At 45.0% G+C, this 23,436-nt stretch overlaps 1 protein-coding gene across 2 annotated transcripts; it reads left to right on the top strand.

Annotated features, from left to right (window-relative positions):
• Positions 1–1,506: 1,506 nt before the first annotated feature.
• retreg1 (reticulophagy regulator 1) lies at positions 1,507–23,436 on the top strand. Of its 2 annotated transcripts, XM_036519066.1 has the most exons (9): positions 1,507–1,893; positions 5,069–5,175; positions 5,712–5,742; positions 19,012–19,135; positions 20,168–20,252; positions 20,730–20,852; positions 21,028–21,092; positions 21,376–21,499; positions 22,263–23,436. In XM_036519066.1, the coding sequence occupies exons 1-9, from the start codon at positions 1,646–1,648 to the stop codon at positions 22,724–22,726; spliced, it is 1,371 nt and encodes a 456-aa protein (XP_036374959.1). In that variant the 5' UTR covers positions 1,507–1,645; the 3' UTR covers positions 22,727–23,436. The 2 variants fall into 2 exon arrangements, with proteins under 2 accessions (XP_036374959.1, XP_036374960.1); XM_036519067.1 differs by lacking the exons at positions 1,507–1,893; positions 5,069–5,175; positions 5,712–5,742 and adding an exon at positions 11,908–12,122.

The following is a 23,436-nucleotide window of genomic DNA, read 5'->3' as shown; positions in this document are numbered from 1 at the left end:
GTACTTTAATAAAGAGTCCAACAAATCCAAATCAGAATCCTCAAGAATGGTCAAAAACACAAGCCAGGGTCAAAAAGCATGGGGAGCAAAACAGGAGTCCAACTAAACAATCCAAATCACCAGACAAAGAGCAGGGTCAAAAAGACAGGCAAGCAGGGTCAAAAAGGTAAACAGGTTATTTATAATAAATAAATAAAAATAAAAAATAAAAAACCCAGGAACTGCGTTAAGTACAAACACCAATGAATCAGCTCAGTATAGCAAGCACAATACCTCACAAAGAGGTGCCTGAAACTGCAGTCCTTAAATCCCTCAGTGGTGATTAGGTGAATTTGCTGCAGGTGTGGTTAAAACTCAGGCGACTCAGAGCGTGGGTGTGGCTGAACAGGGAGTTGGCTGGAGGCAGGTCTGACAGGAGTAAAGGTGCACCAGTCAACAATATCAAGAGCTCTGCGTAAAACTGGTCTGCATAGGAGGGTTGCAGGAAAGAAGCCATTACTCAAAAGGAACCAACTCAAAACAAGTTTGCCACAAAACATGAGAGTCACCCAGCTAAGATGTGGGAAAATGTTCTGTGGTGAGATGAGACCAAGATAGAGCTTTTTGGTCAAAACTGAAAGTGCTACATGTGGTGCAACCCTAACACTGCTCATGCCCTCGAGAAACACCATCCCTACAGTGAAGTATGGTGGCAGCATCTTGCCGAGGGGATGCTTTTTATCAGCAGGGATCGATTATTCTGTTAAAACTGTAGGAAGGATTGATGGAGCAAAATACAGGGAAATACTGCAAGATAACCTGCTTCAGTCTGCTAAAATACTGAAACTTGTGAGAAAGTTCATCTTTCAGCAGGACAATGATCCTGAGCACATGGCCAAAGCAACACTGAGGTGGCTCAAGAAGAAAAAAAGGTGAATGTCCCACAGTAGCATAGTCAAAGTTTCGATTTCAGTCCCATTGAGAATCTGTGGAACTATTTGAAAATTGCAGTCGAAAAGCATCATCCAACCTGAACAAGGTGGAGAAAATCTGCAAAAAAGAATGGGCAAACATCACTCCCAAACAGTGTGCAAAGCTGGTAGATACTTCCCCCAAAAGACTTAAAGCTGTTATTGCAGCAGAAGGTGGCTCTACCAAATATTAATGTGTGGAGGCTAAATATTTTCTAACATAAAAAAACATAAAATGTTTAATTTAAACTCTGTTAATTCATAAAGTATTATTATTATTATTATTATTATTATTATTATTATTATTATTATTATTATTATTATTATTATCATAAGCCATCATCATGCTTGTTTACATAATCGTTGTTATCAGAAGTTGTTATGGCTAACAATGGAACATTATCAGTATTATAAAACTACATTCAGTTATAGCGTCCTACAGATATCATCAACTGCCTTCATACCTCTGTGCTAAAACTCCCTCGTTCGAGCCCGCCTGCACGATAACGCAACACCTTTCCACTGGTCACATGCAGCCATTCAAGTCCCACCCTCCCGAGTCGCTTCACCGCAGCTCCAAGGCAACCTTGGCCGCCTCTCAATGACGTCAACGAAGGAACAACAACAATAACAACAACGAAATCAGCTGCGGCTTTGTCAGGGGGCTGCAAACGAGCTGTATGCGTTAATTACCTATGGCGAATCGGCACAGACCTGAAGGCGAAGATGCTGCGGAGGCGAGCCTGGAGGGCAGACGTGCAAAGGCAAGTTGCGCGCAAACAGCGGGGACAGCTGAGGCGATGGCCGGCCGAAGCATCCAGCAGTCCGCTGGTGGCCGACAGCCCGGAGGTACAAGTCTGCTCAGTCGCATCGCAGACCTGATTACCTGGAAGAGACCGCTGTATAGCACGGTGCTGTTCATCGCCACTAATTCAATCTTTTGGTAAGAATTCCTTGTCGCAATTCATATTTAGCACGCTTGCCAACTCATGTGATCAGTAAAATAAATGTTATGAGCCGATACCATACCATCTGTACTGTACTTATGTTATATATATTGCAGCAATTACAGGAGCTACTCGTTCTTGAATGTGGTCTTGCTGGTTTATCTCAGATTTCTTAAAGTAGTACATTTTGTTTCACTTTCATTTCATCCACAGTGTTGCACCATCATTTACTATTTATTTTCGTCAATAACTTTGTGAAATGTATTTCCATGCACCTCAACTGGACAATAGAATGCAGTTCAAGTACTTAGCAGGCCTTGCCGATACTCTTCATGGAGCACTTTAAAAAAAACAGTCTGACTGTCTCAGGTGCATGGTGACCACTGATGGTGTCTTACCTTTTTAGAGCACAGTGACACATAGATATTTAATTTTCCCTGTATACACGTTTTTTCTCCCCAGAGAGGACAGATCTGTACAAACCCATTTCCATGCATTATTTTATTTAATTGGCATTTATATTGTTTTCAGTCTTGCCTACACAATAACAGAGACTGTTCGATGAAAAACATTTTTTTATGACAGGGATATTGCACCAGGGTGTTGCTAACTCCAGATTTTCAAAGAATTCCATGTTCCTTGTTAGCAATTATGTAAACACTAAAGTCTTATTTGTTTTTCTCTGCTAAGTATGCTGTGCCCTGGATTTTAATGGGAAAGGCTTATGTTTGTGACCTGGCAGGAGTAGGGCAATTGTGTTTGCAAAAGAAACAAGGAAAAAATATCTTCTAGCTTCCATTGTTAATCTGAAGTTTTGAACATGAGGAGACCCTCTGGCCTCCATACCCCACCTGGACCAAATGCACTGCTGGTCTGCTAGTTCAGGTTGAGAGAGTGTCGTGGGCTTTGCGTGTGAATGAGATGAACAAATGTTTAAAGAGACACAGCCTCCAAGTGATTTGCAATCACATGACAGAGGAAACCTAGAGCAGTGCCAGGAGAATGCTTTATGAAGGAGTACGTGTTGTCTTTATCGGGACTCTGACTGAATTTGCACTTGTATTTCCCCTCCACTTCATTCCCACATTCAAACACTGCTTTACTGATAAGGTTCAGTTTGCCAACTGCAGAGAACCATGTATTGTAGATATTCAAGGTTGATAACAACTCCATGTTTGCACAAGGATGTGTTGTGTCTGTACATGTGCGTGCGCATGCATGTGAATGTACGTGTGTGTGTGTGTGTGTGTGTGTGTGTGGCTAGGGGGGATAGGGTAGGTCATCTTAGGGTAAACCTGAATATGATGCAAAGCTGTGTTACCCCTGTCACCTAAAGGAGAGCAGGGTAATGGCAAATGTATAGGATGTTCTCATTGGCCATATTCATGTGTTCTTGGCTATTTTTGTCAAATGTCTGCAGGTATACCTTGCTCTGGATCCTTTCCAGCAGGGTCAGTGGCCGACTGCCCCTCACTGCCTACATGTTTACAATTGCCAACATGGTACCTGCCTGGAGAATGGTATAATCATTGAAACTGAAGGAGAAGGAATGGTTATACTACAGGAATATCAACTGTGTACATTTCTGATGGGAGTTTATTGATTGCTGCAACATTATTCTTGCTAATTCTCATTTGTCTTTTGAGGAGGCATGTAGTTGGTTGTTTCACAATAAGTGGTTGGTTTGAAGTCAATTCATGTCTGCTTGTTGGTGGATATGAAGGGTTTAATGTTAGGTAATTACCATTTATGTAGAGCATTAATCTGCGCCGTGAGTGTTTGTAGCTGAGCTCCTCCCGTGCAGGCCAGCACAAGCATGCCAGTAGATTGGCTGAATGCGCACTTCCACAGAATGCAGCTAAGTTAAGAAGCGGTTGATCCCCTAAAAGTACCGTACTTCGAAATCCCTTGTTAGTTGCATTTGGTCTAGACCTCAGATGTTAATTCGCCACATTTGTTGTGACCAGCCCAGCTGTTATTAGGCTGAGCAGATTGAGACTGTGATCATGGACAAGTGATGACTAGGATGCCCCGGTCGGAGCTTGCACATGCTGGCAGCTATTGCATTGTTTGATCCAATCAGAATACTCTGCTGGCCAAAGCAAAGAACTGATTGGATCAGCTCGTTTCTATCTCCATCCACAAAGTTGTGACCTCTTAACTCATCAATCTGCAGCAATCTGAAGAAAAATGTCATGAAAATGAAGCACTGTGGACTCCTGCTTTTCTTGAGATGCTAATTCTGCCCAACAGCCAGTACCTCCATGCTTTTCTTCTTGAGTACGATGAAATGTAGCCTAGTATTACATACTGATTACACTGTGATAAAAATATCATTTGTCAGTAGTGAAATGAGTAAAGGTGGTTAAGGGAACATGAGATCAGATGATTATGTGTTCAGATCCCAAGTTGGGCTGTACAGTTGTGCCCCTAGTCAAGGTACTATGGAATATCTGTGCAAAATATTGGCTGTCTAGATCCACTTCAATAAGGCCCCCTGCCCAGAAAATATATAATGTAATGCATTCTGTACAGATCATAGAAGCAGCACAGGAAGGCATTGCATTCCAAATCTGTTGGATCACGTTCAGCTGGAAATAGAGATTTACCACTGTGTTCCTTACAGAATGAATCCCCACTGCCACCCTGCCCGCATCCAAACTGGCAAAATGTCCCGGGCTCTCTCTGTTGAGGACCACCTCCTTAAACACGGGGTGTCCCATCTGTTTCTGCTGTGATTTGGCTGTTGAGGAGGATGGCTGGCGGTGGTGGGCAGCTGTGTGTGTTGGGAGTTGGCATGGTGCCTTCTGGCTGGCAGTAGAGCACGCCCACCCCAGTCCTGTACAAATCAGTTCCAGGCCTGATTGCGTAGAGCAAAACAACATGTGTGTCTCTGAGGGGGGCATTCAATCTGACAGCGATGATCTTTTGTTCTCAACTTTGAACAAAACAATTAAGCACATGTTGAATGGTTTCTGTTCTTAAGTTGCGTTTTTTTTTTCATTTAAATGAACACCAAATAGCATGCTGTTTTTGAGGAATCCAAGAATGAATACTGGCAATAAGTTACTATTCAGAATTAGAGACAAAGTGGTTGGATTAAATGTCCCCTTCTGTTTCAGTGGCCCTGAAGCTCTTGTCATTTGGTGTGTGTGTGTGTGTTTTCCTCAGGTTTGTGGCGCTTGGCTCCTGGAGGGTGTACTTCGTGCTGGCCGTGTGTTTGATAGGCTTGGTGACAGTGCAGACAATAAGGGATATAATGGCCTTCAGAAACAGAGGTATGCTTTCAAACTAAATCAATTAATCATCTCATTTATGCAAATACCATTCATCCATCCATCCATTCATCCACCCATTCATCCAGCTATCAAAGCATCATCATCTGCTCTTCTGATAAATGAACTCATAATGATTTGATTCTTATATGTTGTTTGAGGGTGATTCTTACAGATTGAGCAGATGGATTTGTATAGGTATATCTCACATTACAAGAGGTGACCCTATAGAGATATGAACATGTAGAGCATATTGTAAAACAGATTGCATTATTTTACCAATGAACAAAACATGTCCACTAACCTTAGGTACCAGTGCCACAACATCTGAAATTGTTATTATTTCCAGAGAACATAAGCCCGTTATACAGTAGAATATTTTCTCTGCTTGTTTGTGGCTTTGGATAAATCACCCATAGAAAGCTGAAAATAACTGTTAACAAGTAAAAATAATTTTACCCTTTACATATTTACTCAAGAATAGATAGCCTCAAATGCATCTTAACTGTAAAGATGAAATTTCTTTTTCTTTCCTATAGGGGCCCATTTATGGCACAGTATGACTGAGAGGTAGGTGCCTTTTACATTTTCTTATTCCAAAACCTCAAAGCTGCTGGTTGGAATTGGGACTGGAATGGTAGTCTGGAGGCTGGGAAGCCTGTTTGATCAAACTCTGTGCTCTTTTATAGTGAAGGTCTAATGAATTGCTCTGAACGTTCCCTGCGGAATCTAGTGGTCAGGTGAATGGTACATGGAATAATATGGAATGGCTTTGGTCAATGGTAAAATGTGGTGTTTCTGAACTTTGCATAGTTCAGTTTGGGAATGCTTCCAAGAGTTTTTTTTTTCTGGATGTTGAAATGAATTGTGCCTTGTGTCTATGGGAAAGAGTGTGGTGTACATTTTAGAATGTCTGTGAGCCTTAGTGTATACTTGGGTGCTCTGACAAAGGGTTTACCCTCAGCCCTTGGAGACTGCCTCCCACCTCTGGAGCTCTGGGTTTAATTCCACTTGTTCAGGAAAGGTTGCAGCTGTCATAGTTCTAGTGCACAGAGGTTGAATGATGAGTAGATTACGTTACAGTTATTATTAACCATACTTATCTAACCCAAATTCATTCTCACAAAATAAGTGGCCCTTCCACAACAGATAAAAACTTTTTTTGTATCTACAACCATACTCTTTCTCAGGGTTTTATTTTTTTAATCAAACCACTTGAGGTGCCTTTTAAATACATATAACATCCTGGAACGTGGAAATATGTTGTAACCTATCGGTTTAGTTTTGTCATGAACCAGGGACGAAAAACAGCCCTTGAATGCCTTCGAGGTTCCCAGTTTTAATTCCACCCCAGGTTAATTGCCTGATCGCTTAAAGGGATTATGTGGATTACAGGTTGTGTCACCTGTTCTTTTGTTGTTGCGGGAGCCACATGCAATTGGCGTTTGGGGAAACTTGCAGAGAGCTGGTCTTCAAAGGACTGGAATGAGGAGCATGTGCAGAGCAGCACAGGGTATCATGCGTCGGGCCGAACCCGTCTGATGGCTGTTCCCTGGCTCCACAGAGGTCACTCTGTATGAGTGTTGTATCTTCTGTTACACAATCAGATTAACAAGAAGCTGGTGTGAAGGATTATTCTCATCATTTACTTGCTTAGCAGGTGACCTTTTCCATTAGATATGTATGGTATGGAGTGTACCCTCATATGCTGTCCATTTATCTCCATTTATGTGCCACTCAAGGGAAAGATGGGAGCGCCCAACTAGGAATCAAACCCGCAACCTTCTGGTTACATGCCTAGTTCCCTAACCCCTATGCTAGGCTGTGGATCAGTGCAGTAATTTAAGATGAGACCCACTGAATAGGGGTAAAAATAGGTAAATGAGATGCCATCAGTGTTTTTAATATCCCTCAGTTATTAACATATATATAATTATTTATATATTACTTCATTTCATAGGCTACAATTTCTTCTTCCCATTAAAAAATAAATGCATAGAGATTAACTTGCTGAACTGTTCCCATAGTGTTACTCATATTTTGTTCCTTTTAATTGGATATTTACCGTTATCCTCACAGAGCTGTGTGGTGCAGTGTGTCACACTTTTCTGGTCACAAACTGGAGCTATGCTGGTGACTTTATCAGGGTGAGCTGTAGCTGTGTAGAATCGAGCATCGAAGCCTAAATGAACAGAAGCCTGACCCCCACCATTAAAAAAGCGCTGAATCATTGCTTTTGAGATGGACTCATGGTGCCCCATAAAGATCTGAACAATTGGCTGACCTAGCATAATTGGCAGCCACACAGTAGTCGGTTGTTGGAGTAAGCAGCGGGATTAAATTGGTCGAAGGGTAAATGGGTTTCATTGGCCTGGCAGAGTGCCCTCCTGTGTGCCTTCTTTGCCTTGCCCTGGGAGCAGTGCTGCTTACCCAGCAGGTTATACCACCTCTGCTTATACCACCAGAAAATAGGTCTTCTTCACCACAAGCATTGCGCCGGGCAAAAATAACACGAAAAGTTACACCATTTGCCCTTGATCAAGGAGTCCGCTGATGGGTAATGCCCACGGATATGGTTCTGTTTCAGTTCTTAAATGTTTAGCTGAAGGCATTGTTTGGTCGGGAAGTCACTCCCACTGGTGTTTCGAGTGCAAAGCCATTGTCGATTGACAGTAACTTTAGAATGTGCGGGAGGAACTGATGAAAATCAGTGTTCTGTTTGTGGCATCTTAAATCCATTCCACACAAAACACAAGGCTTAGTGGATATCAAGACTTGACAAATCTAATAAAGTTGGGCCATTCAAGCAAGAGCACCACTTATGTGGCCTGTGCCATTACAGTGCTTTCTGACACACACTACACTGTGCTGTGTATGGGTTAATGTCGGACAGAATATGACCATCATTTAGCAGATTAGTAAGGTTGCTGAAGATTCAATTGACTGCTCAGAAAGTATGATTTTGTGCATCATACAAATAGAGAGACAGATATTAATCAAAATTCAGGAAAAAAAAAAACTTCCATGACCCATTGAAGAGGCATATGAGGTTTCAGCCAATTTGGTCCACTGACCGCAGAGAAATCTCACCCCTCAAAATCGCCCTCGACATAGAAACCAGCTGCCACTAATGCTATTTCCCAGCGATCCTCACAGCTCCGCGGCTCTCATCCCCGCCGGTTCTGTGACATTGTGCGGCGTGAAGCGTGTTATTATCATGTGTCCACATCCATCACGGTGTCCTCTTGGTAAATGTGCAGAAGATTTCCCTGCCAAGTGGGCTTTGGACGGTGTCTAGGGCAGAGGTTTTGGTGACAGCTGTGCCCCAGTTAGCGAGAATGCACTGTTGTTTCCTGCTGCCTTAAAATGCCCTCCGCCCACATTGTCTCCCGGAGCTGTGTCAGATCTGTAATGCAATACTCGTTGGACCATAGGGCACATGGAAAATACCTTTCTCTTATAGCTCATCCATGAACAAATTGCTCGGTTAACCCGATCAGCAACAATGAATACAGGCACCATTTCGGTTGCATAAGCTTTACCTCAGTGATGGATGGAGTTATATTGCATTATTAATTTGCTTAGCAGACACTCCTATCACAAACAAATATATGTGGCTGGAATTTAAGGCTTTCACACAGAATATCTGAGCTCATTTGTTTGTTGAGTTTCGTGTGGGCACAAATCTCCAGATCACAATTCTCTGTCCTTGTTAGGTCAGTGGGAGTTGGGACATTTGTACAATCTGTTCCTTGATTTTTTTTGACTTGTGTCATCAGTTTGGTATTTGCCATTTGTGTTGTGTATAGTCAGTAAGGTATTTTGCATTTATATTTTATATTAACTTATGTGTTATACATTTTATGGTATATGGCTCTCAAAGTCCTGATTGTGGCAGCAGTGTTTCAGACAGCTCCTCATAAAATTTCTGCTAAGCATGCCAAAGAACCCTGGTCTTTATGATGACAATCTCAATATTGTATTGTCAGCTGACTCTAGAAGTAATGACACCCCTTGTGATGTCACCACATACCAATGGGACCCTTCCTTAACCCCCCCCCACCCCCACCCCGGTGGCTTTGAACCAGCAAACTACAATAAATAAACCCAATTTCCATTATGCCAAAATATTCAGATATATGACACAGTCTTGTGCTTCTACATTGTATTACTTCTGTGTGGGTAAGGTGAAAAAAAAACAGCTCTCTAGTATGTGGTGACTGAGGTGCTATAGCGCAATGGAGATTTCATAGGGCTGTGTAGAGGGTTGTGGCTGTAATTCCTCAGGACATTGTTAGCCCACTGGCCTTCCTCAGGGCACCCCACACAGACAGGGTCCATAGTGTGACTAAGCCTTTTAGCTGCCTGGCAGGGACCTGAGGCAGAGCTGTCTACAAAGTACAAAAACAAGCTCTTTAACTTTTCAGTGAAGTCATAGGGGCTTGGGCCCTGGTATCTTTCAAGGCTCTGATGTACTATTTACACGCAGCCATTGTGAGAGCAACGTGGTCGAAGAGACCGCGGCCAGCGCAAAGCCACGGGTGTAATCCCATCCTTAAATAAGTGTGTGAAACGCAGTCGTAAAAAGCAAGTTGGGAAACTGCTCTGGTGAGGTGAGGAGGTGGCGCACTGCCAGGGCTTGCCCGGTCCCGTAGGCCCTGCTGTTGATGTGGGTATGTGTTCCAGCGCTTGTCTTCACCCCCTCCCCGCCTCCGCCCCCGAACAGCCCACACGACACACACCAGTCCCCAAGGCTGAAGCCAGATCTGAACTCAACACTCCCTGTACCAAGAGTTCTGAGTAGCGAGAGCCAAAACCCCCTCCGAGGAGCCCCCTTCAGAGAGCCCCTACGGGGAGCCTATAAAAAGCTGGATGGTCACGCAATACGGCCACTGTTACAGTAGCAGTTCGGAGAACTGGGGAAAAATGATCATAACGTGACGAGAGGCGCCCCACTTCAGATGGACTCCAGTGGCGTGCCCTTATTGTGGCGACTGACAGTGGTGGGTTTATGGAGCGGTTTCATAGCGGCGGTAAAAACTAGCTTTTGAGTGCCTGCCCAACCATCCTAAAGGAGCTGGTGTTTGTTAGTCACAGCTAAGATCGGCGTGGATCACTGAGTCGTTCTACTTAGAAATGAGATGTGAAGAGATGGGAGAGAGGATCTTTGGTTACTTGTAAATAAAGTGCGTAATTTCTGTGGTTGTTCCACCACCGGTTCTCCCTGTTGACACTCATTCTAGAGTACACATTGTGACTAGAAATATGTTCATCAACACATGTTGTGTGTTGTTACTGTTGTGGCAGATGACGGTGTTCTGAGCTGTTATGAAAGGATTACCTTTCGTTTTCTGGTGTAGACCAGAGGGGCTGACACTGGCAGTTTACTGGCTCAGGGAAGACGATCACCCACTGACTCTGGCCCAGAATCATCTGGCTACACAGACAGCCAATCAGAGTTCCTGATACAGACCAGCTGGGGGTGTGCCTAAGTATGAAGCATCTTATTCGATGAAGGGCAAACAGGAGGGACCACATGCAGGAAGCAGACTCTTGGCAGGCGTATTATCAAAGTACTAAGAACATTGCTTTGTCATGGTCAAGTGATTGACCGGTCATTTAACTGAAAATAAGAATGAGGGTAGTGTCACAGTTGCCTGTACAGGCCACATACTTTCCACATGTGGAGATTATGACTGCACCTTAATAATACTGACTTTAAATCATCACTAATATTACTTGTTTAATGTATTCATTTACAAATGTGGCAGTCTAGTGTGTGATATTAGGCTATTTCCATCGCTCCTATATGACTTAGTTACTGACCACTCCTAGACAGGTTCAGTTTTACATTAACCTGTAGGTATTTCAGCTTATCCCTCTTTTGTTAGTGTGACAGCTAAATGTACACTGCAGTGATCTGGGGCTTTTGCTTGTCCAGATATTGCTATCTCAAGACTTATCCTTATAAGACTGCTTAGCCTGAGAGCTGTGTGGATGAGAGCACTGTGACGATCAATCTGGTCACTGTTTCCTTCTGTGATATGCTGATCATTTGGGTCAGACTAACAAAATGTTAAATTGTTTCGTTTCAGCTGAATCGTTGAATTATTACCATTTTCGTCATTTAGCAGACGCTCTTATCCAGAGTGGCTTACATACCATAGATAACAATTTTTATACATTTGTACAGGATATTTACTGAGGCAATTGTGGGTTAATTACCCTTACCAAAGGTACAATAGTATCTTACTGGGGGAATTAAAACAGCAACCTTTTGGTTATGAGCCCTGTTCCTTACCACTATGCCACACTGCTGTCCCTATGTAAACATAACTATTTACTCGCTCTGAAACCGCTGCGCACACTGTGAAAAGGGGGTGCTGTCTTAGAATTGTCTTCGCCCCGTACCATGATGAAACCAGTCCGCTTCAGGTCATCAGACCTCAATGTGAACGTTTGCCTCTGGGCACAAGAGCTTAATTTAAACTTGACGAGGCACCACAGTCAATGTTTGAGTTTTGCCTGCTTGGCGCCAACCTAAAATATGCACGTCTACCTCAACGATCTTGCTGAAATCCAGTTTAACCCCTTGTGGAAGGAGTCAAACAAACTGTGACCCCCCAGTCCCCCAAAAGCTGAGAAGAGCCCCAACCAGCTAATCTGCGAGTGTGCTGTCCCCGCCCCTGTCCCCACCCTCGCCCATTGCGTCCCCGCCTCTGGAATGCTGTGTGACTGATTTATTTATAGATGGGGCAGGTTGAAATAGCCAAGCACGAGCTCCATTCAAGATAAACACAAGCCGGTTGCTCCCCGCGCAGCACTAACATAGCTTCACCTGACGTGAGTTGTGATAAGGCCCTGATAGACTGATCCGCTGGTCTCTGAGGGTCTCTGTGAAAATCCAGCGCCTTTGAAATGGCTCCAGAAGACAACGGAGCAGGGCTGAGGTAACCAAGCCACGATTTCACCCTGGTGTGTGTTTGCGTTTCTGTGTGTGGAGGAGGCTAATTAGAGTAGTGTCAGCATCGCTGATTAGCAGTGATTGGATTAGATTGCTGGGTTTGGTGGAGTCTAAATGTGTCTCTAAATGCCATTATCTGCATGTTGTGCTGTTGTCTGACATGCCATGGATATGACAGTTTTAAGCCAGTATCTTGGTTCTTTGAAGGATTATTTTGGCTTGAGCCCAGTGGAGACCTGCCGCAGAATTTGAAGTTGGCCAGCGTCCTGTGGGGATTTGAGAATCAAAGGCTCTGGCAGGGTGGGATCCATGTTAAAGAGATAATCTTTTCGTTGTTTTTGTCTCCCCTCTTATCAGCATGTGATGAGTTGTAAGTTGTTGAGCACACTGCTGTTGCCATCTGCGTTCTTAATAGCACTCACTCGATCAGGACTTTGGTATAGCAAGATTTGCTCATTGATCTTGACGGGTGGAGTGAGAACCGCCGGGGCGTTAGCGGGGGATTTTGACCGTCACGGCAGCGCGTGTGTCTGCGCTGGTGCGCTGGGAGCCTAGGTTCTCCTTCGCCATTCCCTCCTCACCTCCGCCACTGGCGGCGTGTGGCGGGAGAAGTCTGGAACACACACAGAGAGAGGCGTGTCACGTGACGAGCTGCCATGGAATTCTCAGGTCAATGTTTACACAGCGTGCGCGTCCACGAGGCCGGGGGCTGTAACCCGACCCCGGCGTGGCGGAGAGCAGCCGCCAGCACGAGCCCGGGCCCGAGGCCACGCGCCCTGGGGCATAAACATGTTTGCCTTCTTGTTTCGAAATATGCGGACGTGCCGAATGCCTGCGCCCATTTCTGACATTGTTCGCGGCTATTTTTGAAGCCACGACCAGTTGGTCTTGTTAGAGGATAAGACGTGTCGCTCCTGTCTGGCTGGTGAGATTAGTGACCGCAGGGGGTGGGCGCTCATGTTCGCCACCTGGTGGACGTGCAGTTCTGTACAGAGCTGGATGCACATTGTTATGGACAGATGCGCTAGCAGCTGCACACTGTTGGGTGAAGCTTGACCATGACTGCCATGTCCCTTACAAAGAAGTAATTAGTCATTATTAGTCAGAATGTTTTTCATATATATTCATGTGGGTGTGTTTTCATGAGCATATCAAGAATTAAGGAATAGGTTTTTTAAATGTGTACCAAAATATGTGGTGTGAGTTTTTGACAATTTTTGATGTCATGTATTACCGTATATTCAGTTGATAACATTGATGCTAGATTTTTCTGAGGGTACAGCTATGTGACTAACTCAATAACGCCCTTTGAGGAACTGCTCTCAGCGTTGTTATTGTTATTGTTAGCCATCGTTGGATATAGTTGTAGGTTGTAGTGTGAGGAGACTTGGCAGTTCACAGACGTGGGAAGGCCTTCAACAGATGTAGCTGATTTTTGAACTGATAGACTGATAGTCCCAGAGGAACAGAGAGGCAGAGTACGGGGCTGTGTTTTATGGGCTGTATCGGGTGTCGAGCACCTTTCTGCTGCAGAAGATGGACCGACGCAATGACATTCACTAAAGCTTTTACAAGCAGGGGGTATCAAGTCAGCCCGTCAAGCGCCTGTCTTTGCTCCCTTCTTTGAAATGTCACAGTGATTCAGCCTGGCGAGTGATGCCTGCACCTGGGGACAGTTCTCTTCTGTAAGAAAAGTCACATCTGTGAAGCTGCTTTGCTGAAAACCCCGCACACACACACTTCCAGCACTTCCAGAGAATTGGTGAAACCAGCCGGTATAGTTTTGTTGAAGTAGCTCTCTCTCTTCATCTCTTTTCCCAGTAATCTTCTTCTGCCTCAGTGGAAACTCGGGTCATTTTCCAGAAATGTTTTTTTTTTTCTCTCTCAAATGCAGGAAATCGCTTTGTTGACCCTCATAGACCTTGCTTGACAGGTTAATGTGTTGAAACAAAGCCAGTTTATTAAATGCTTTCCCGTTAGTAGCACTGTCAGTTTTGATATATAAGGCCCTACACACACACCGTCTAAATGTAGTTCTTGAGATACGACAATACAGTTCCTGCACACACAGTTTTATTACAAAGGAACTGCAGTTGTTTCGCAAACAAGAGGGAAGTTTGTAATTCAGTTTATTGTCTGCGTGTGAATATCATAACGGTACTAACACAATCACACAAGGTGTTCAGTGGAACTCTTCACTGATAACAGCAATGCCAAAATACTGTTGTAGCCACTGTATTATCGTCTGGGTTTTGTTTTACTTCTGAATAGGGAGAACACTCACATGAGTACTGTAATATGTGTGAGCTCAACAGGCATTCAGAGAGTGTCGTTTGTTGTTGAGGTCACCACAGCATTTGGGTAGACAGCCTCAGTGGTTTTTTTTTTTCCAGGGCATCATGTAGGCCACCTAAAATGGGGAGAGGATGGCACGCCACTGTACTGTCATGTAGTATTTTTGGAAATCTGTCACCTCAGAACGTGTGGTGACTTACATATCAGATATTATGGTAAGTTGACGGTTTTAATCACAAGACTGTGCTGTGTTCTTTTGCACTCAGTCAGTCAAGTGTTTAATCCTACTTTTTACTTTACTGAAGAGCAGAGTGCAACTGAGTGTAGCAGCAGTGTAGCGTAGTGGTAAGGAGCAAGGCGCATAACCGAAAGGTTGCTGGTTTGATTCCCTGCTGGAGCACTGCTGTTGTACTCTTGGACAAGGTACTTTTAACCCAGAATTGCCCCAGTAAATATCCAGCTATAACATGGGTAACGTGAAAAATTGTAATCTGTGTAAGTTGCTCTGGATAAGAGCATCTGTTAAATTGCCTGTAATATAATTTAACTCCCACATATGAGCTGGCCTCCTTTTAGTCCACTTTCCCTGTGGTCTGTCAGAGGGGTTTCCCGCACGACATGCCGCCCACCTTCACTAGCTGTCGAGTCACGCAGCCGGCGCTCAAGCCCCCTCCCCTACCCCTACCCTGCCTCACGCACGACCATGTGCTTCCAGAGCGAGATGTGACAGCAGACTGACCTTTCCAAGTATCACGAGGGCTACACTGGTTGGGTCATGTCACCCAGTGGGAGGTGTTGGGGGACGGGGGGGTGTCTGTTTGGGGAATTGCCTCAGGAGACACCCGCCAGGCACTTAGGGTATCAAGCAGCCCCAGAGCTCGTCAGTCACGTCCAGGACAGAGAGCTGATGAACAGAGGGCATGTGACATGGGGAAGGGGGGGAAGGTTGCCAGATTTGGTGGCAGAGCAGCTGTTGTATGGGGGCAGGGGACCAGTGCCTTAGGAAGGCTTCCGTTAGCAGGCGGCCTCGGCCTGCACTCAGTGGCAGTGCTCGCCAGCTTTTCAGGACTTGGCGACACAGAAGTTGACATTCTTTTCCCTGACAGATGACAAGTGTGGAGGCGTGGGACGCCTCGGAATGTGAGACACGAGGCCCCTCACTCCCACAGGCCTCAGGGATGTTTTCCTTTCACGCGTCACCGTCCCTTTCTCCCCTTCTGTCACTCTAATAAAACAGAGGAGAGCTACCACAGGTGTCAGTGGTGCCAGGGTCACAGGCTTGTTTTGTTTTCTCTTCTTTTATGAATGACTCGGTTAGTTTGACCCCTTCACCTGTCATTTGGACGTGGACAGATTCGGTATAAAGAACACAGAGCCGTAAGGTCTGCTCTCCTGAGGATGGAGGGTTCTGGGGAAGCACATGATCTGGGTGCTTGGAGGACATGCATGTTGTAGCCCCTCAGCCTAACCTCTCTGGTACTTCATCACTAACCTTGAGCAAGGAATATAAGCCTGTGTCTTTTTGATTCATCATTTTTTTGTGTTAGATTTGGTGACTAATAAACTTGTGATGTGTAGGTATTAAAAAAAAACATTTTAAAAATCGTAAATGTATCATCTAGGTTTAACTCAAAGTCAAGGACAAAACACACGGGCAGTTACATTGAATACCTCCTTAGTGGGCTTGCAGGTGAAATAAGTGCTAATAATTGCACAGCCACTGCCAACATTTATTTATATACTGTTGTCTGCATTTTTAGTCTATATATGTCTCTCTGTCTGTGTCTATACATACATATATATATATATATATATATATATACACACATATATATATATATATATATATATATATATATACATTCCTTTAATTATTTTCCATTAACACTCCTGTCTGTTGTTTTGATCTTGTTGTTTTGCTCATTCAGATTCTATAAAGACTTTTTGTACATATTCAGCAATTACTGGTCGATCCCTCCTGACCAAGCGTATTCCATCTAATTACTGTGTTGCTTTATCAACAAATAAACAAAAAAAAGCCCTTCCTTTTTACACAATATTGTTTAGTACTGTTAGTGAGCAAAAATATGATGGTGTTTAAGAACTGAAAATAAGTAATACTGTCTTTGTCACTCATAGTAAAGGACAGAAACCCCTAGTGGTTTTACTGAATGTCCCCTCCACTAGTTAGAACACAAAAACACAAAAATCAGTTCTTTCTGGAATGAAGTTTTGCCTGTCTTTCCACAGGATAGCTGTGGTTTAATGGCAGTCATTCTTACAGTTTGGCCCTGAGAGGTTTAAAGCTGCCATCTTGTTGCACAACGCCGTAGGCAATGGAGTGAAACTACCGCACATTGCGGTGGTCTGCTAAGAGGTTATCTCCTGCCTCATAATTGTCTAATGAGCACTGGTCATTCGTTGCTCGGTTGCGGCCAAGCCATGTTTTCAGCTTCTCAGCTACATTAATCGCCCAGTATGGTGTGGACGAGCCCTTTTTCAATTAACGCGAGAATCTGACGGAGTGTTAAGTGGCGGGAATCTTCTCATCTGTGGCCGCAACCGTATCTCTCTTGGGAGCGCGAACTATTTCACGCCCTGTCTGCGTCCAGGACAGCTGCAGTGGAGATGTCGGTCCGGCTGCAAATGGGCCCTTTATAAATATAGTCAGTGTTATTTAATCTGACTGCCCCTTGCCTTCCAATGCTGACCTGAGCGGTGAAAGAATGACCACGTGTTCATACATTTGCACTCACAGACCCCTAAACTGCTGCCTTTAATGCATAGCTCATACATACTTCAGCTTATGGTCATGAGTGTCTATCACACTAGCCTTATGAAAGCGGGACATACCTCAGGCAGCCCTGGAAGTGGTCACTGACCCTGTTGCCATGCTCTTGATTGGCCGCAAGTTGTTGCTAGGAGTTAGGTCAGTGGCTTGGCTGTGCGGTGTACTACTGGAATTGGTATCATGATTTGCAATGTAGCAACAAGCCATTTTTGTGCTGTTTGCCTTTGCTCATGTCGTTGCCATGGCACAAGTCCCCGTTACCAGCCAATCCTGGAAGCCTGTTGAGGGATATATTCTTGCCTATCTGCTCGTTTGAAGTGGCATTCAGTGTGTGTGTGTGTGTGTGGCAGGCGTGTGACATGTGAGTCATCCACAACTTTGCTCACATTCAGGTGCTAACCTCCTGACCGTAGACCTGGGTTTCATGTGTTTATGATGGTTATGACCGAGTTCTAAGAAATGGAAAGGCAGTTCATGGGTTCCTCAGCTGATTTATCTCTGGGGCACAGGAGCTGGTCGCTTTTTAAGGAACAGTGCAACACTAAGAAGGGCAGACAGGGGAGCATCTCAAAATCCTGCATGCTAGTCCCTCGCTTAGCCTGTCAGTATAATGCCCACCTCACAGCACAGGTACGTGTGCAGCACTATGAAAATCCAAAGCCTATATCCCAAAGTAGTCACCATGGAGCCAGTCGGCTTTTATAAGCATGACGTTTACCTTTTACCTGAGTGACTGCACACCTGAGTGAGTCTGATGGCACCATGCGCAGACTCACGTTTTGCTGACTGATGTAAGCCCTGTAACATGGTCTTGCTTACATCAGCTCCCTTTTTCATTCGCTGAGCCTTAAAGGGCGACTGAGGCTCTTCCTGGAAAAAGAAAAGAAAACCAGGAACAGAGTTTGGTTGGACGTACCGAGCGTTCATAAATCCACCATTTCGAGGCCATTCAGTTGGCTGAGGGTTGTGGCATCCGAACACTTACCATGGATTTAAATGTCTAATTCTAAATTGTTGCAGAGAACAATCTTTTATTTTTAAAAAAAAAAAAACAAAAAAAAAAACAATTTTAAGCTCATACTCATGTTAATGTTGTACTACAATAGTTGGATGAACTAATGATCACTTTTCAGAGAAATTTCGTGGGTGCACTTTAATCCTCTTACAAAGGAAGCTGAGTAAAACTTTTGAATATAATGGTGTTTTGTCTTGTACAGATTTTTAGCAGCTTAGTTTCAATACTATTTGTCATGTGCCAGCAGTCAATTTATTTGGAACTGATTTGCAAGTGCAAATGAAAGAACAGAATGGGGAGCTTTTAGGGACGAGTTTGATCTAAAGTTGACGGCATGTACAGTATGAAACAAGAGTCACTCAGCCCCAAACTCAACTAGATTTGTTTGTTGAGTTTGTTTGTTAGAGTGTTGGTATTTCATTCTTGAGTGTAGATTGCTGACATAGATGGAAATTGCGATCATATTCTGAGTATTTGGGATTTTACCACAATTCTGATATTGCATGCACTCCTCTCCACTTAACGTCTTTGGCAGCGGTGGTGAAATAAGACATTTGAGTTGTCTTTCCATGCTGTCCCATGACAAAGAGCCTTCATGATGCAGCACTGATGCACTTCCCACTCCACCCAACATTCACAAAGCTAGCTGGAGCAATGATCCTGATGTGTGTTTCCAAGATAACGACAGGGCCATAATTACAAAGCCATGTGTGAGGTAGCCTGAGGTGTGTGTGTGCGTGTGTTTTTGACTGGACTTCCTGTGTTTATGTTTAGCTGGGAGGTCATTGACACCAGCCAAGAGAGTCGAGCAGGGGCCAACCAGTTCACAGACTCCTGGATTAGCTGCAAGCTGTTCCTGCAGGAAATGTCCTCCTTCAAGCAGCAGAATCCTGGCAAGGTATGAATAAAGGCCTAAAACTGTATGGTTAGCATGGTAACAGTTAGCACAGTAACAGCCAATAGCAGCATTTCCTTTAGAGATATTGAGTGCAGTTTAGATGGGTGGGGCTGTTTGATGACATCACTTACTTGAACCAACCATAGAGTTTTGTCATGGAGATCAAAGTCCTTTATTTACCTGATAGGACAGGATTTCCAGCACTTGTTCGCTTGTCCCATTTTGTGATTGTTCATGAAGACTTACTACACTGTCTGGTTTCGTCTAAAATTTTTCACTAATAGAGGGCCACCAAAGCATTGCCGAAATTCTTTTCTGATTTCACATCGATTGCATTATTATAGGGTTTGCTTTGCACTGATTAAATGCCAGTGACTGATGGGATGATTTACATGATATATTGACATTTGCAGTGAAATTGCTTTTAGATAAGTACATGGATTCCAAAAATGTCTCTCTCCCACTCCCCCCCCCCCCCACCCCCCAAACCCCACCCCCGAATCCCCCATGAAACAAACATGTGATACAGTTGTCACAGCTGCCAGGGTCACATGGAGGTTTATTTCAAACAGGCCATTTATTTTGACCTTGCCACCTGCCATTTGAAAGTGACAGAGGAAGACGATGTACGCCTATAAAGATGCCCGCTCCTCAGGCATCTCGACGACCCATGGGAACGCTGCTCCCCTGAAGAAAGCAAATGACAATCTAACAGTGGTTAAACACGCAGTAATCTCTATGGCAATTCCGAGAACGAAAGCTCTGATAGAACCTAACAATAGACAAATCAGAGGGGGGGGGGGCAGCTTGACCAGAGCTTCACTGCTTTCTGTAAGAGCGCATTGGGAGATAATCATGATGCAGCACGCAGCTGTCACCTTTATGCTTGCCGCTACTGAACCTGTCATCAGCAGCGCTGTTTATCGCCGTGGAATGAGGCGTTCTTGGTCCAGGGCCCAGCGGCCAAGGGGGGAAACCCTGACTGGAAGACCTTGCTGCCTTCCAGAAACTGAAACCGCTCTTCTTTTTCAGTTCTGCCTGCTGGTCTGCAGCCTCTGCACTTGTTTCGCCATCCTGGGACGCTACATTCCAGGAATTATAATTTCGTACATAGCAGGTGAGTCTGCAATTGTGGGGTTTTTTTTTTTTTTGTCTTTTTAAGTTACTCACAGTGTGAGCATCAGTGTTCACATATTGGCTTCCCCCTTCCCTGCTTTTCCTGAGTTGCTTAAAATAGTTCTAAATTAGGTACAGTGTAGTTGAAGTGAAACAAAGAAACCTTCACCACAGCTGCTGACAGAGCTTTTGATTGCATCAATTAAATGTGACTTCCCAGAAAGGAGACAGGAACACAGCACTGTCTGTCATCAGGACTGTCATCAAATAATATCCAAAATAATATCCGAAATCAAGTGAAAGAGTCTTCAGAGGTAGTGCTGTAGAGAAAGAGTAATCAGCCAGATTATAAAAATGGGACTACATGTCATTCTGGCAGCTGAGAGATCAGTGCAATTGCCATACTGTGTCAGTGCCCTGGCCTGTGTACATATTATTTAGCTCCCTGGCTGTTACTCCCCTGTACCCCCTTCTCCAGTGCTGGGCGTCTTCCTCTGGCCACTGTTGTCTTCTCATGAGTTCGGGGTGTGGGTGGAGCCAGTTCTGCAGAAGCTGGATTTCGGAGTGTGCGACTTCCTTCAGAGAATGCGAGAGAACCATGGTAAGACTGGGCCCATCAGACACTGGTATTCATTAACATTGACCATTAACCATAACATATGATTAATGTATACAAATAATACCAACATTTAGTTCATAAATAATATTCAGATCATATAGTCCTGTCTGCATACATCACGCATTAAGGCTATGTGGTTCTATTGCTGGTTTTTCAGAAAAAAGAATTCTGCAAAGCCAAGAGGAAGGCAGTGAGACAGACCTATCATCACTTTTTCCCAAGGTCCGTACCAGCCTGATTGCTTTACGAGATTAGTTCATTATGTGAAGCCTTTTTACTTTCCCTCAGTTCCACTTGGTTTGAAATAAAATGAGCAACGTGTCTTGCCTGCGTAGACAGTGTCACATGTTGCCTGAACAGTTTCAATTCTTGCTTGATTGCAGTTCCTCTAGTCTGAGGAGAGCATCATATCTTGCCCTGAGTAGAGAGTGTTGTGCCATTTTCCCTACTGTTGCTCCACTGCCGTTTGTCAGCTGACTGGTCCTTGGCCCATCTCTGTACCCAGCTGGATTCAGCCGCTTGCAGAGAGCACTCAATATCAGACACCGAGGTCTCTGAGGTGACCTGGACAGAGAATGGCACCTTCAGCCTGTCAGAGGGGCACACTCCCCAGACCGAGGACTCCGAAGGTGACTTTTGCACCCCTACCCCTTGTCCTTGTCCATATTCTTAGCATGAACTTTAAAGAGTGGGTGCATGAGCTAGTTGTGTTTTCTTTTGACTGTTACGCACATGAGCACCGCAGTAAGGGAACTACAGGCAGTTTCAGTGCACTCAGTGGGAAGAGGCACACCAATCATATGACATCACACAGTTCCTCACAGTTATTCACAGTTGTGCGAATCCATGTATCCATGCAGGGTTACTGGGTAGCAGGGCAGGGTAACGGTTGGGATTGTGAGCGTGTGAGAGAAATAGCGAGGTGAGAGAGATGCTACCTGATATGATATTAAGAGCAAAGAGGAGGATAAACAGTGGAAGCAAGTGTCCTTGAGATCGAGGAAAAGAATGACTTGAAGTGATAGTCCAAGCTGGCCTGTAAAAGGTAGATGGACCGAGACTTTCACCTTACCAAAACAAATACACAAAAAGTTCTCACACAGCATTAGAAGACATGCCGCTGTCTCCAACACCATGAAAGGGTCCATTCATTTAAGCAATGCAGTACAGCTAAACAAAACGAGTGAGGAATAAGGTGGTACTCATGTCACACGCCCACTGCTGTCTCTACCACCGTGCTGATTTAAATGATATCAGGTGTGCAGGGGGGTGTGCAGGCCCACGATGCCACATGACACACCTGTCACAGGTATAATGTAGTGCTTTGTGCAGATAGCTAAAGAGACAGGCAGTGTAAGCTGAGCTGTGTCCTCCTTCTCTGCTGCTCTGTAGATCTGGATCGCCACAGTGACCACGACGAGGTGTTCGCGGGCGGACTCCCTGAGTTCCCGTCGGTGGACAACGGCACCGGGACCAATGGCGACGATGACGAGCTGAGCTTCAGCCTGCCCGCCCCACCGCCGCCCCCGCCGCCCCCCGTCCCGCAGGAGGCTCCTGGGCCCCTGACGCTGGAGCTGGTCCACAGGATGGCTGGGGATGTGATAGCGGCGGCAGTGACGGCGGCCATCCAGGAGCAGATAGAGGCCCACACCGCCCCCCCGCGGCCTGTGCCCCCCTCCAAACAGCCCCTGGACATCACCGAGGACTCGGAGAGCGAGGCAGAGGACTTTGAGCTGCTGGACCAGTCGGAGCTGGAGCAGCTGGAAGGCGACCTGGGCCTGGAGAGAGCAGCCCGGGAGGCAGCGGCCAAGCCAAGCAAACCCTCCTTCTTCTCCAGACTGCTGGGGCGCCATTGATAATGAGGCTGTGGGTGGAGCCCTGGAGCCAGGAGGGCCCCTATACAAGGAGGACTGCGAGGGTCGACCAGGAGAGGTCAAGAGAAAAAACAAACACACAAACAAATAAAATGGTATTCCTTACTTTGTTTCTAATAGAGCTAAATCATCCCGAAATAAACTGTCAACGTTTAGACGCAGGGTCATCCTTTGGATGGACAAGAAGGAGGGGCTGGTTTGGATGATGATAGTGCGAGAACGTTCCAGAAGGAGGCCGTGACTTCCTGAGAGCTACCACCTGCTGAAACCTGTTGTACTATACCCATCTGTTAACAAGTAGCATGACTTGGAATAATTTTACTGGTGTACCTGTCAGAGGGCTGAATTGTGAGCTTCCTGTTTTACTGCCAATGGTTAGGACCAGCTACACATCTTGGCACGTTAGCTGACGTTGGCTGGTCCACTCAACTTCACCATACCCACGCAAAGAGAGAGGAAAGGCCAAAACCCAGCAAGGCTGCCTTCTCTTCAGACAAAATGACAGTTGATGGACACTTAAACCGAGACAGCTCTGTTTGGACATGTCTGTGAACACAGACTTGATTCTTTGCAAGATGTCAGCTCCAAAGTAACGTGTCCATGTCCAGAATGGAGTAGCCCACAAGAGAATGGATCACAATTACACTCAGCAAGGCTGCATTGTCAAAGAATATTCCACGCCTCCTTTTTCT

This window comes from Megalops cyprinoides, chromosome 24 (genome assembly GCF_013368585.1).
Source record: "Megalops cyprinoides isolate fMegCyp1 chromosome 24, fMegCyp1.pri, whole genome shotgun sequence".
NCBI classification, from domain to species: Eukaryota; Metazoa; Chordata; class Actinopteri; order Elopiformes; family Megalopidae; genus Megalops; species Megalops cyprinoides.
The sequence above is the reverse complement of the archived record's forward strand: the minus strand, read 5'-3'. Positions and strand labels throughout refer to the sequence as shown.

What these genes read in the sequence shown, in the direction of transcription:
- retreg1 (XM_036519066.1), top strand. Translation starts at nt 1,646, where the DNA reads ATGGCGAATCGGCACAGACCTGAAGGCGAAGATGCTGCGGAGGCGAGC. An exon ending in AATGGCCTTCAGAAACAGAG is followed by an intron (nt 5,176 to 5,711) that starts GTATGCTTTCAA and finishes TCTTTCCTATAG; the next exon opens with GGGCCCATTTATGGCACAGT. An exon ending in AGCAGCAGAATCCTGGCAAG is followed by an intron (nt 19,136 to 20,167) that starts GTATGAATAAAG and finishes CTTCTTTTTCAG; the next exon opens with TTCTGCCTGCTGGTCTGCAG.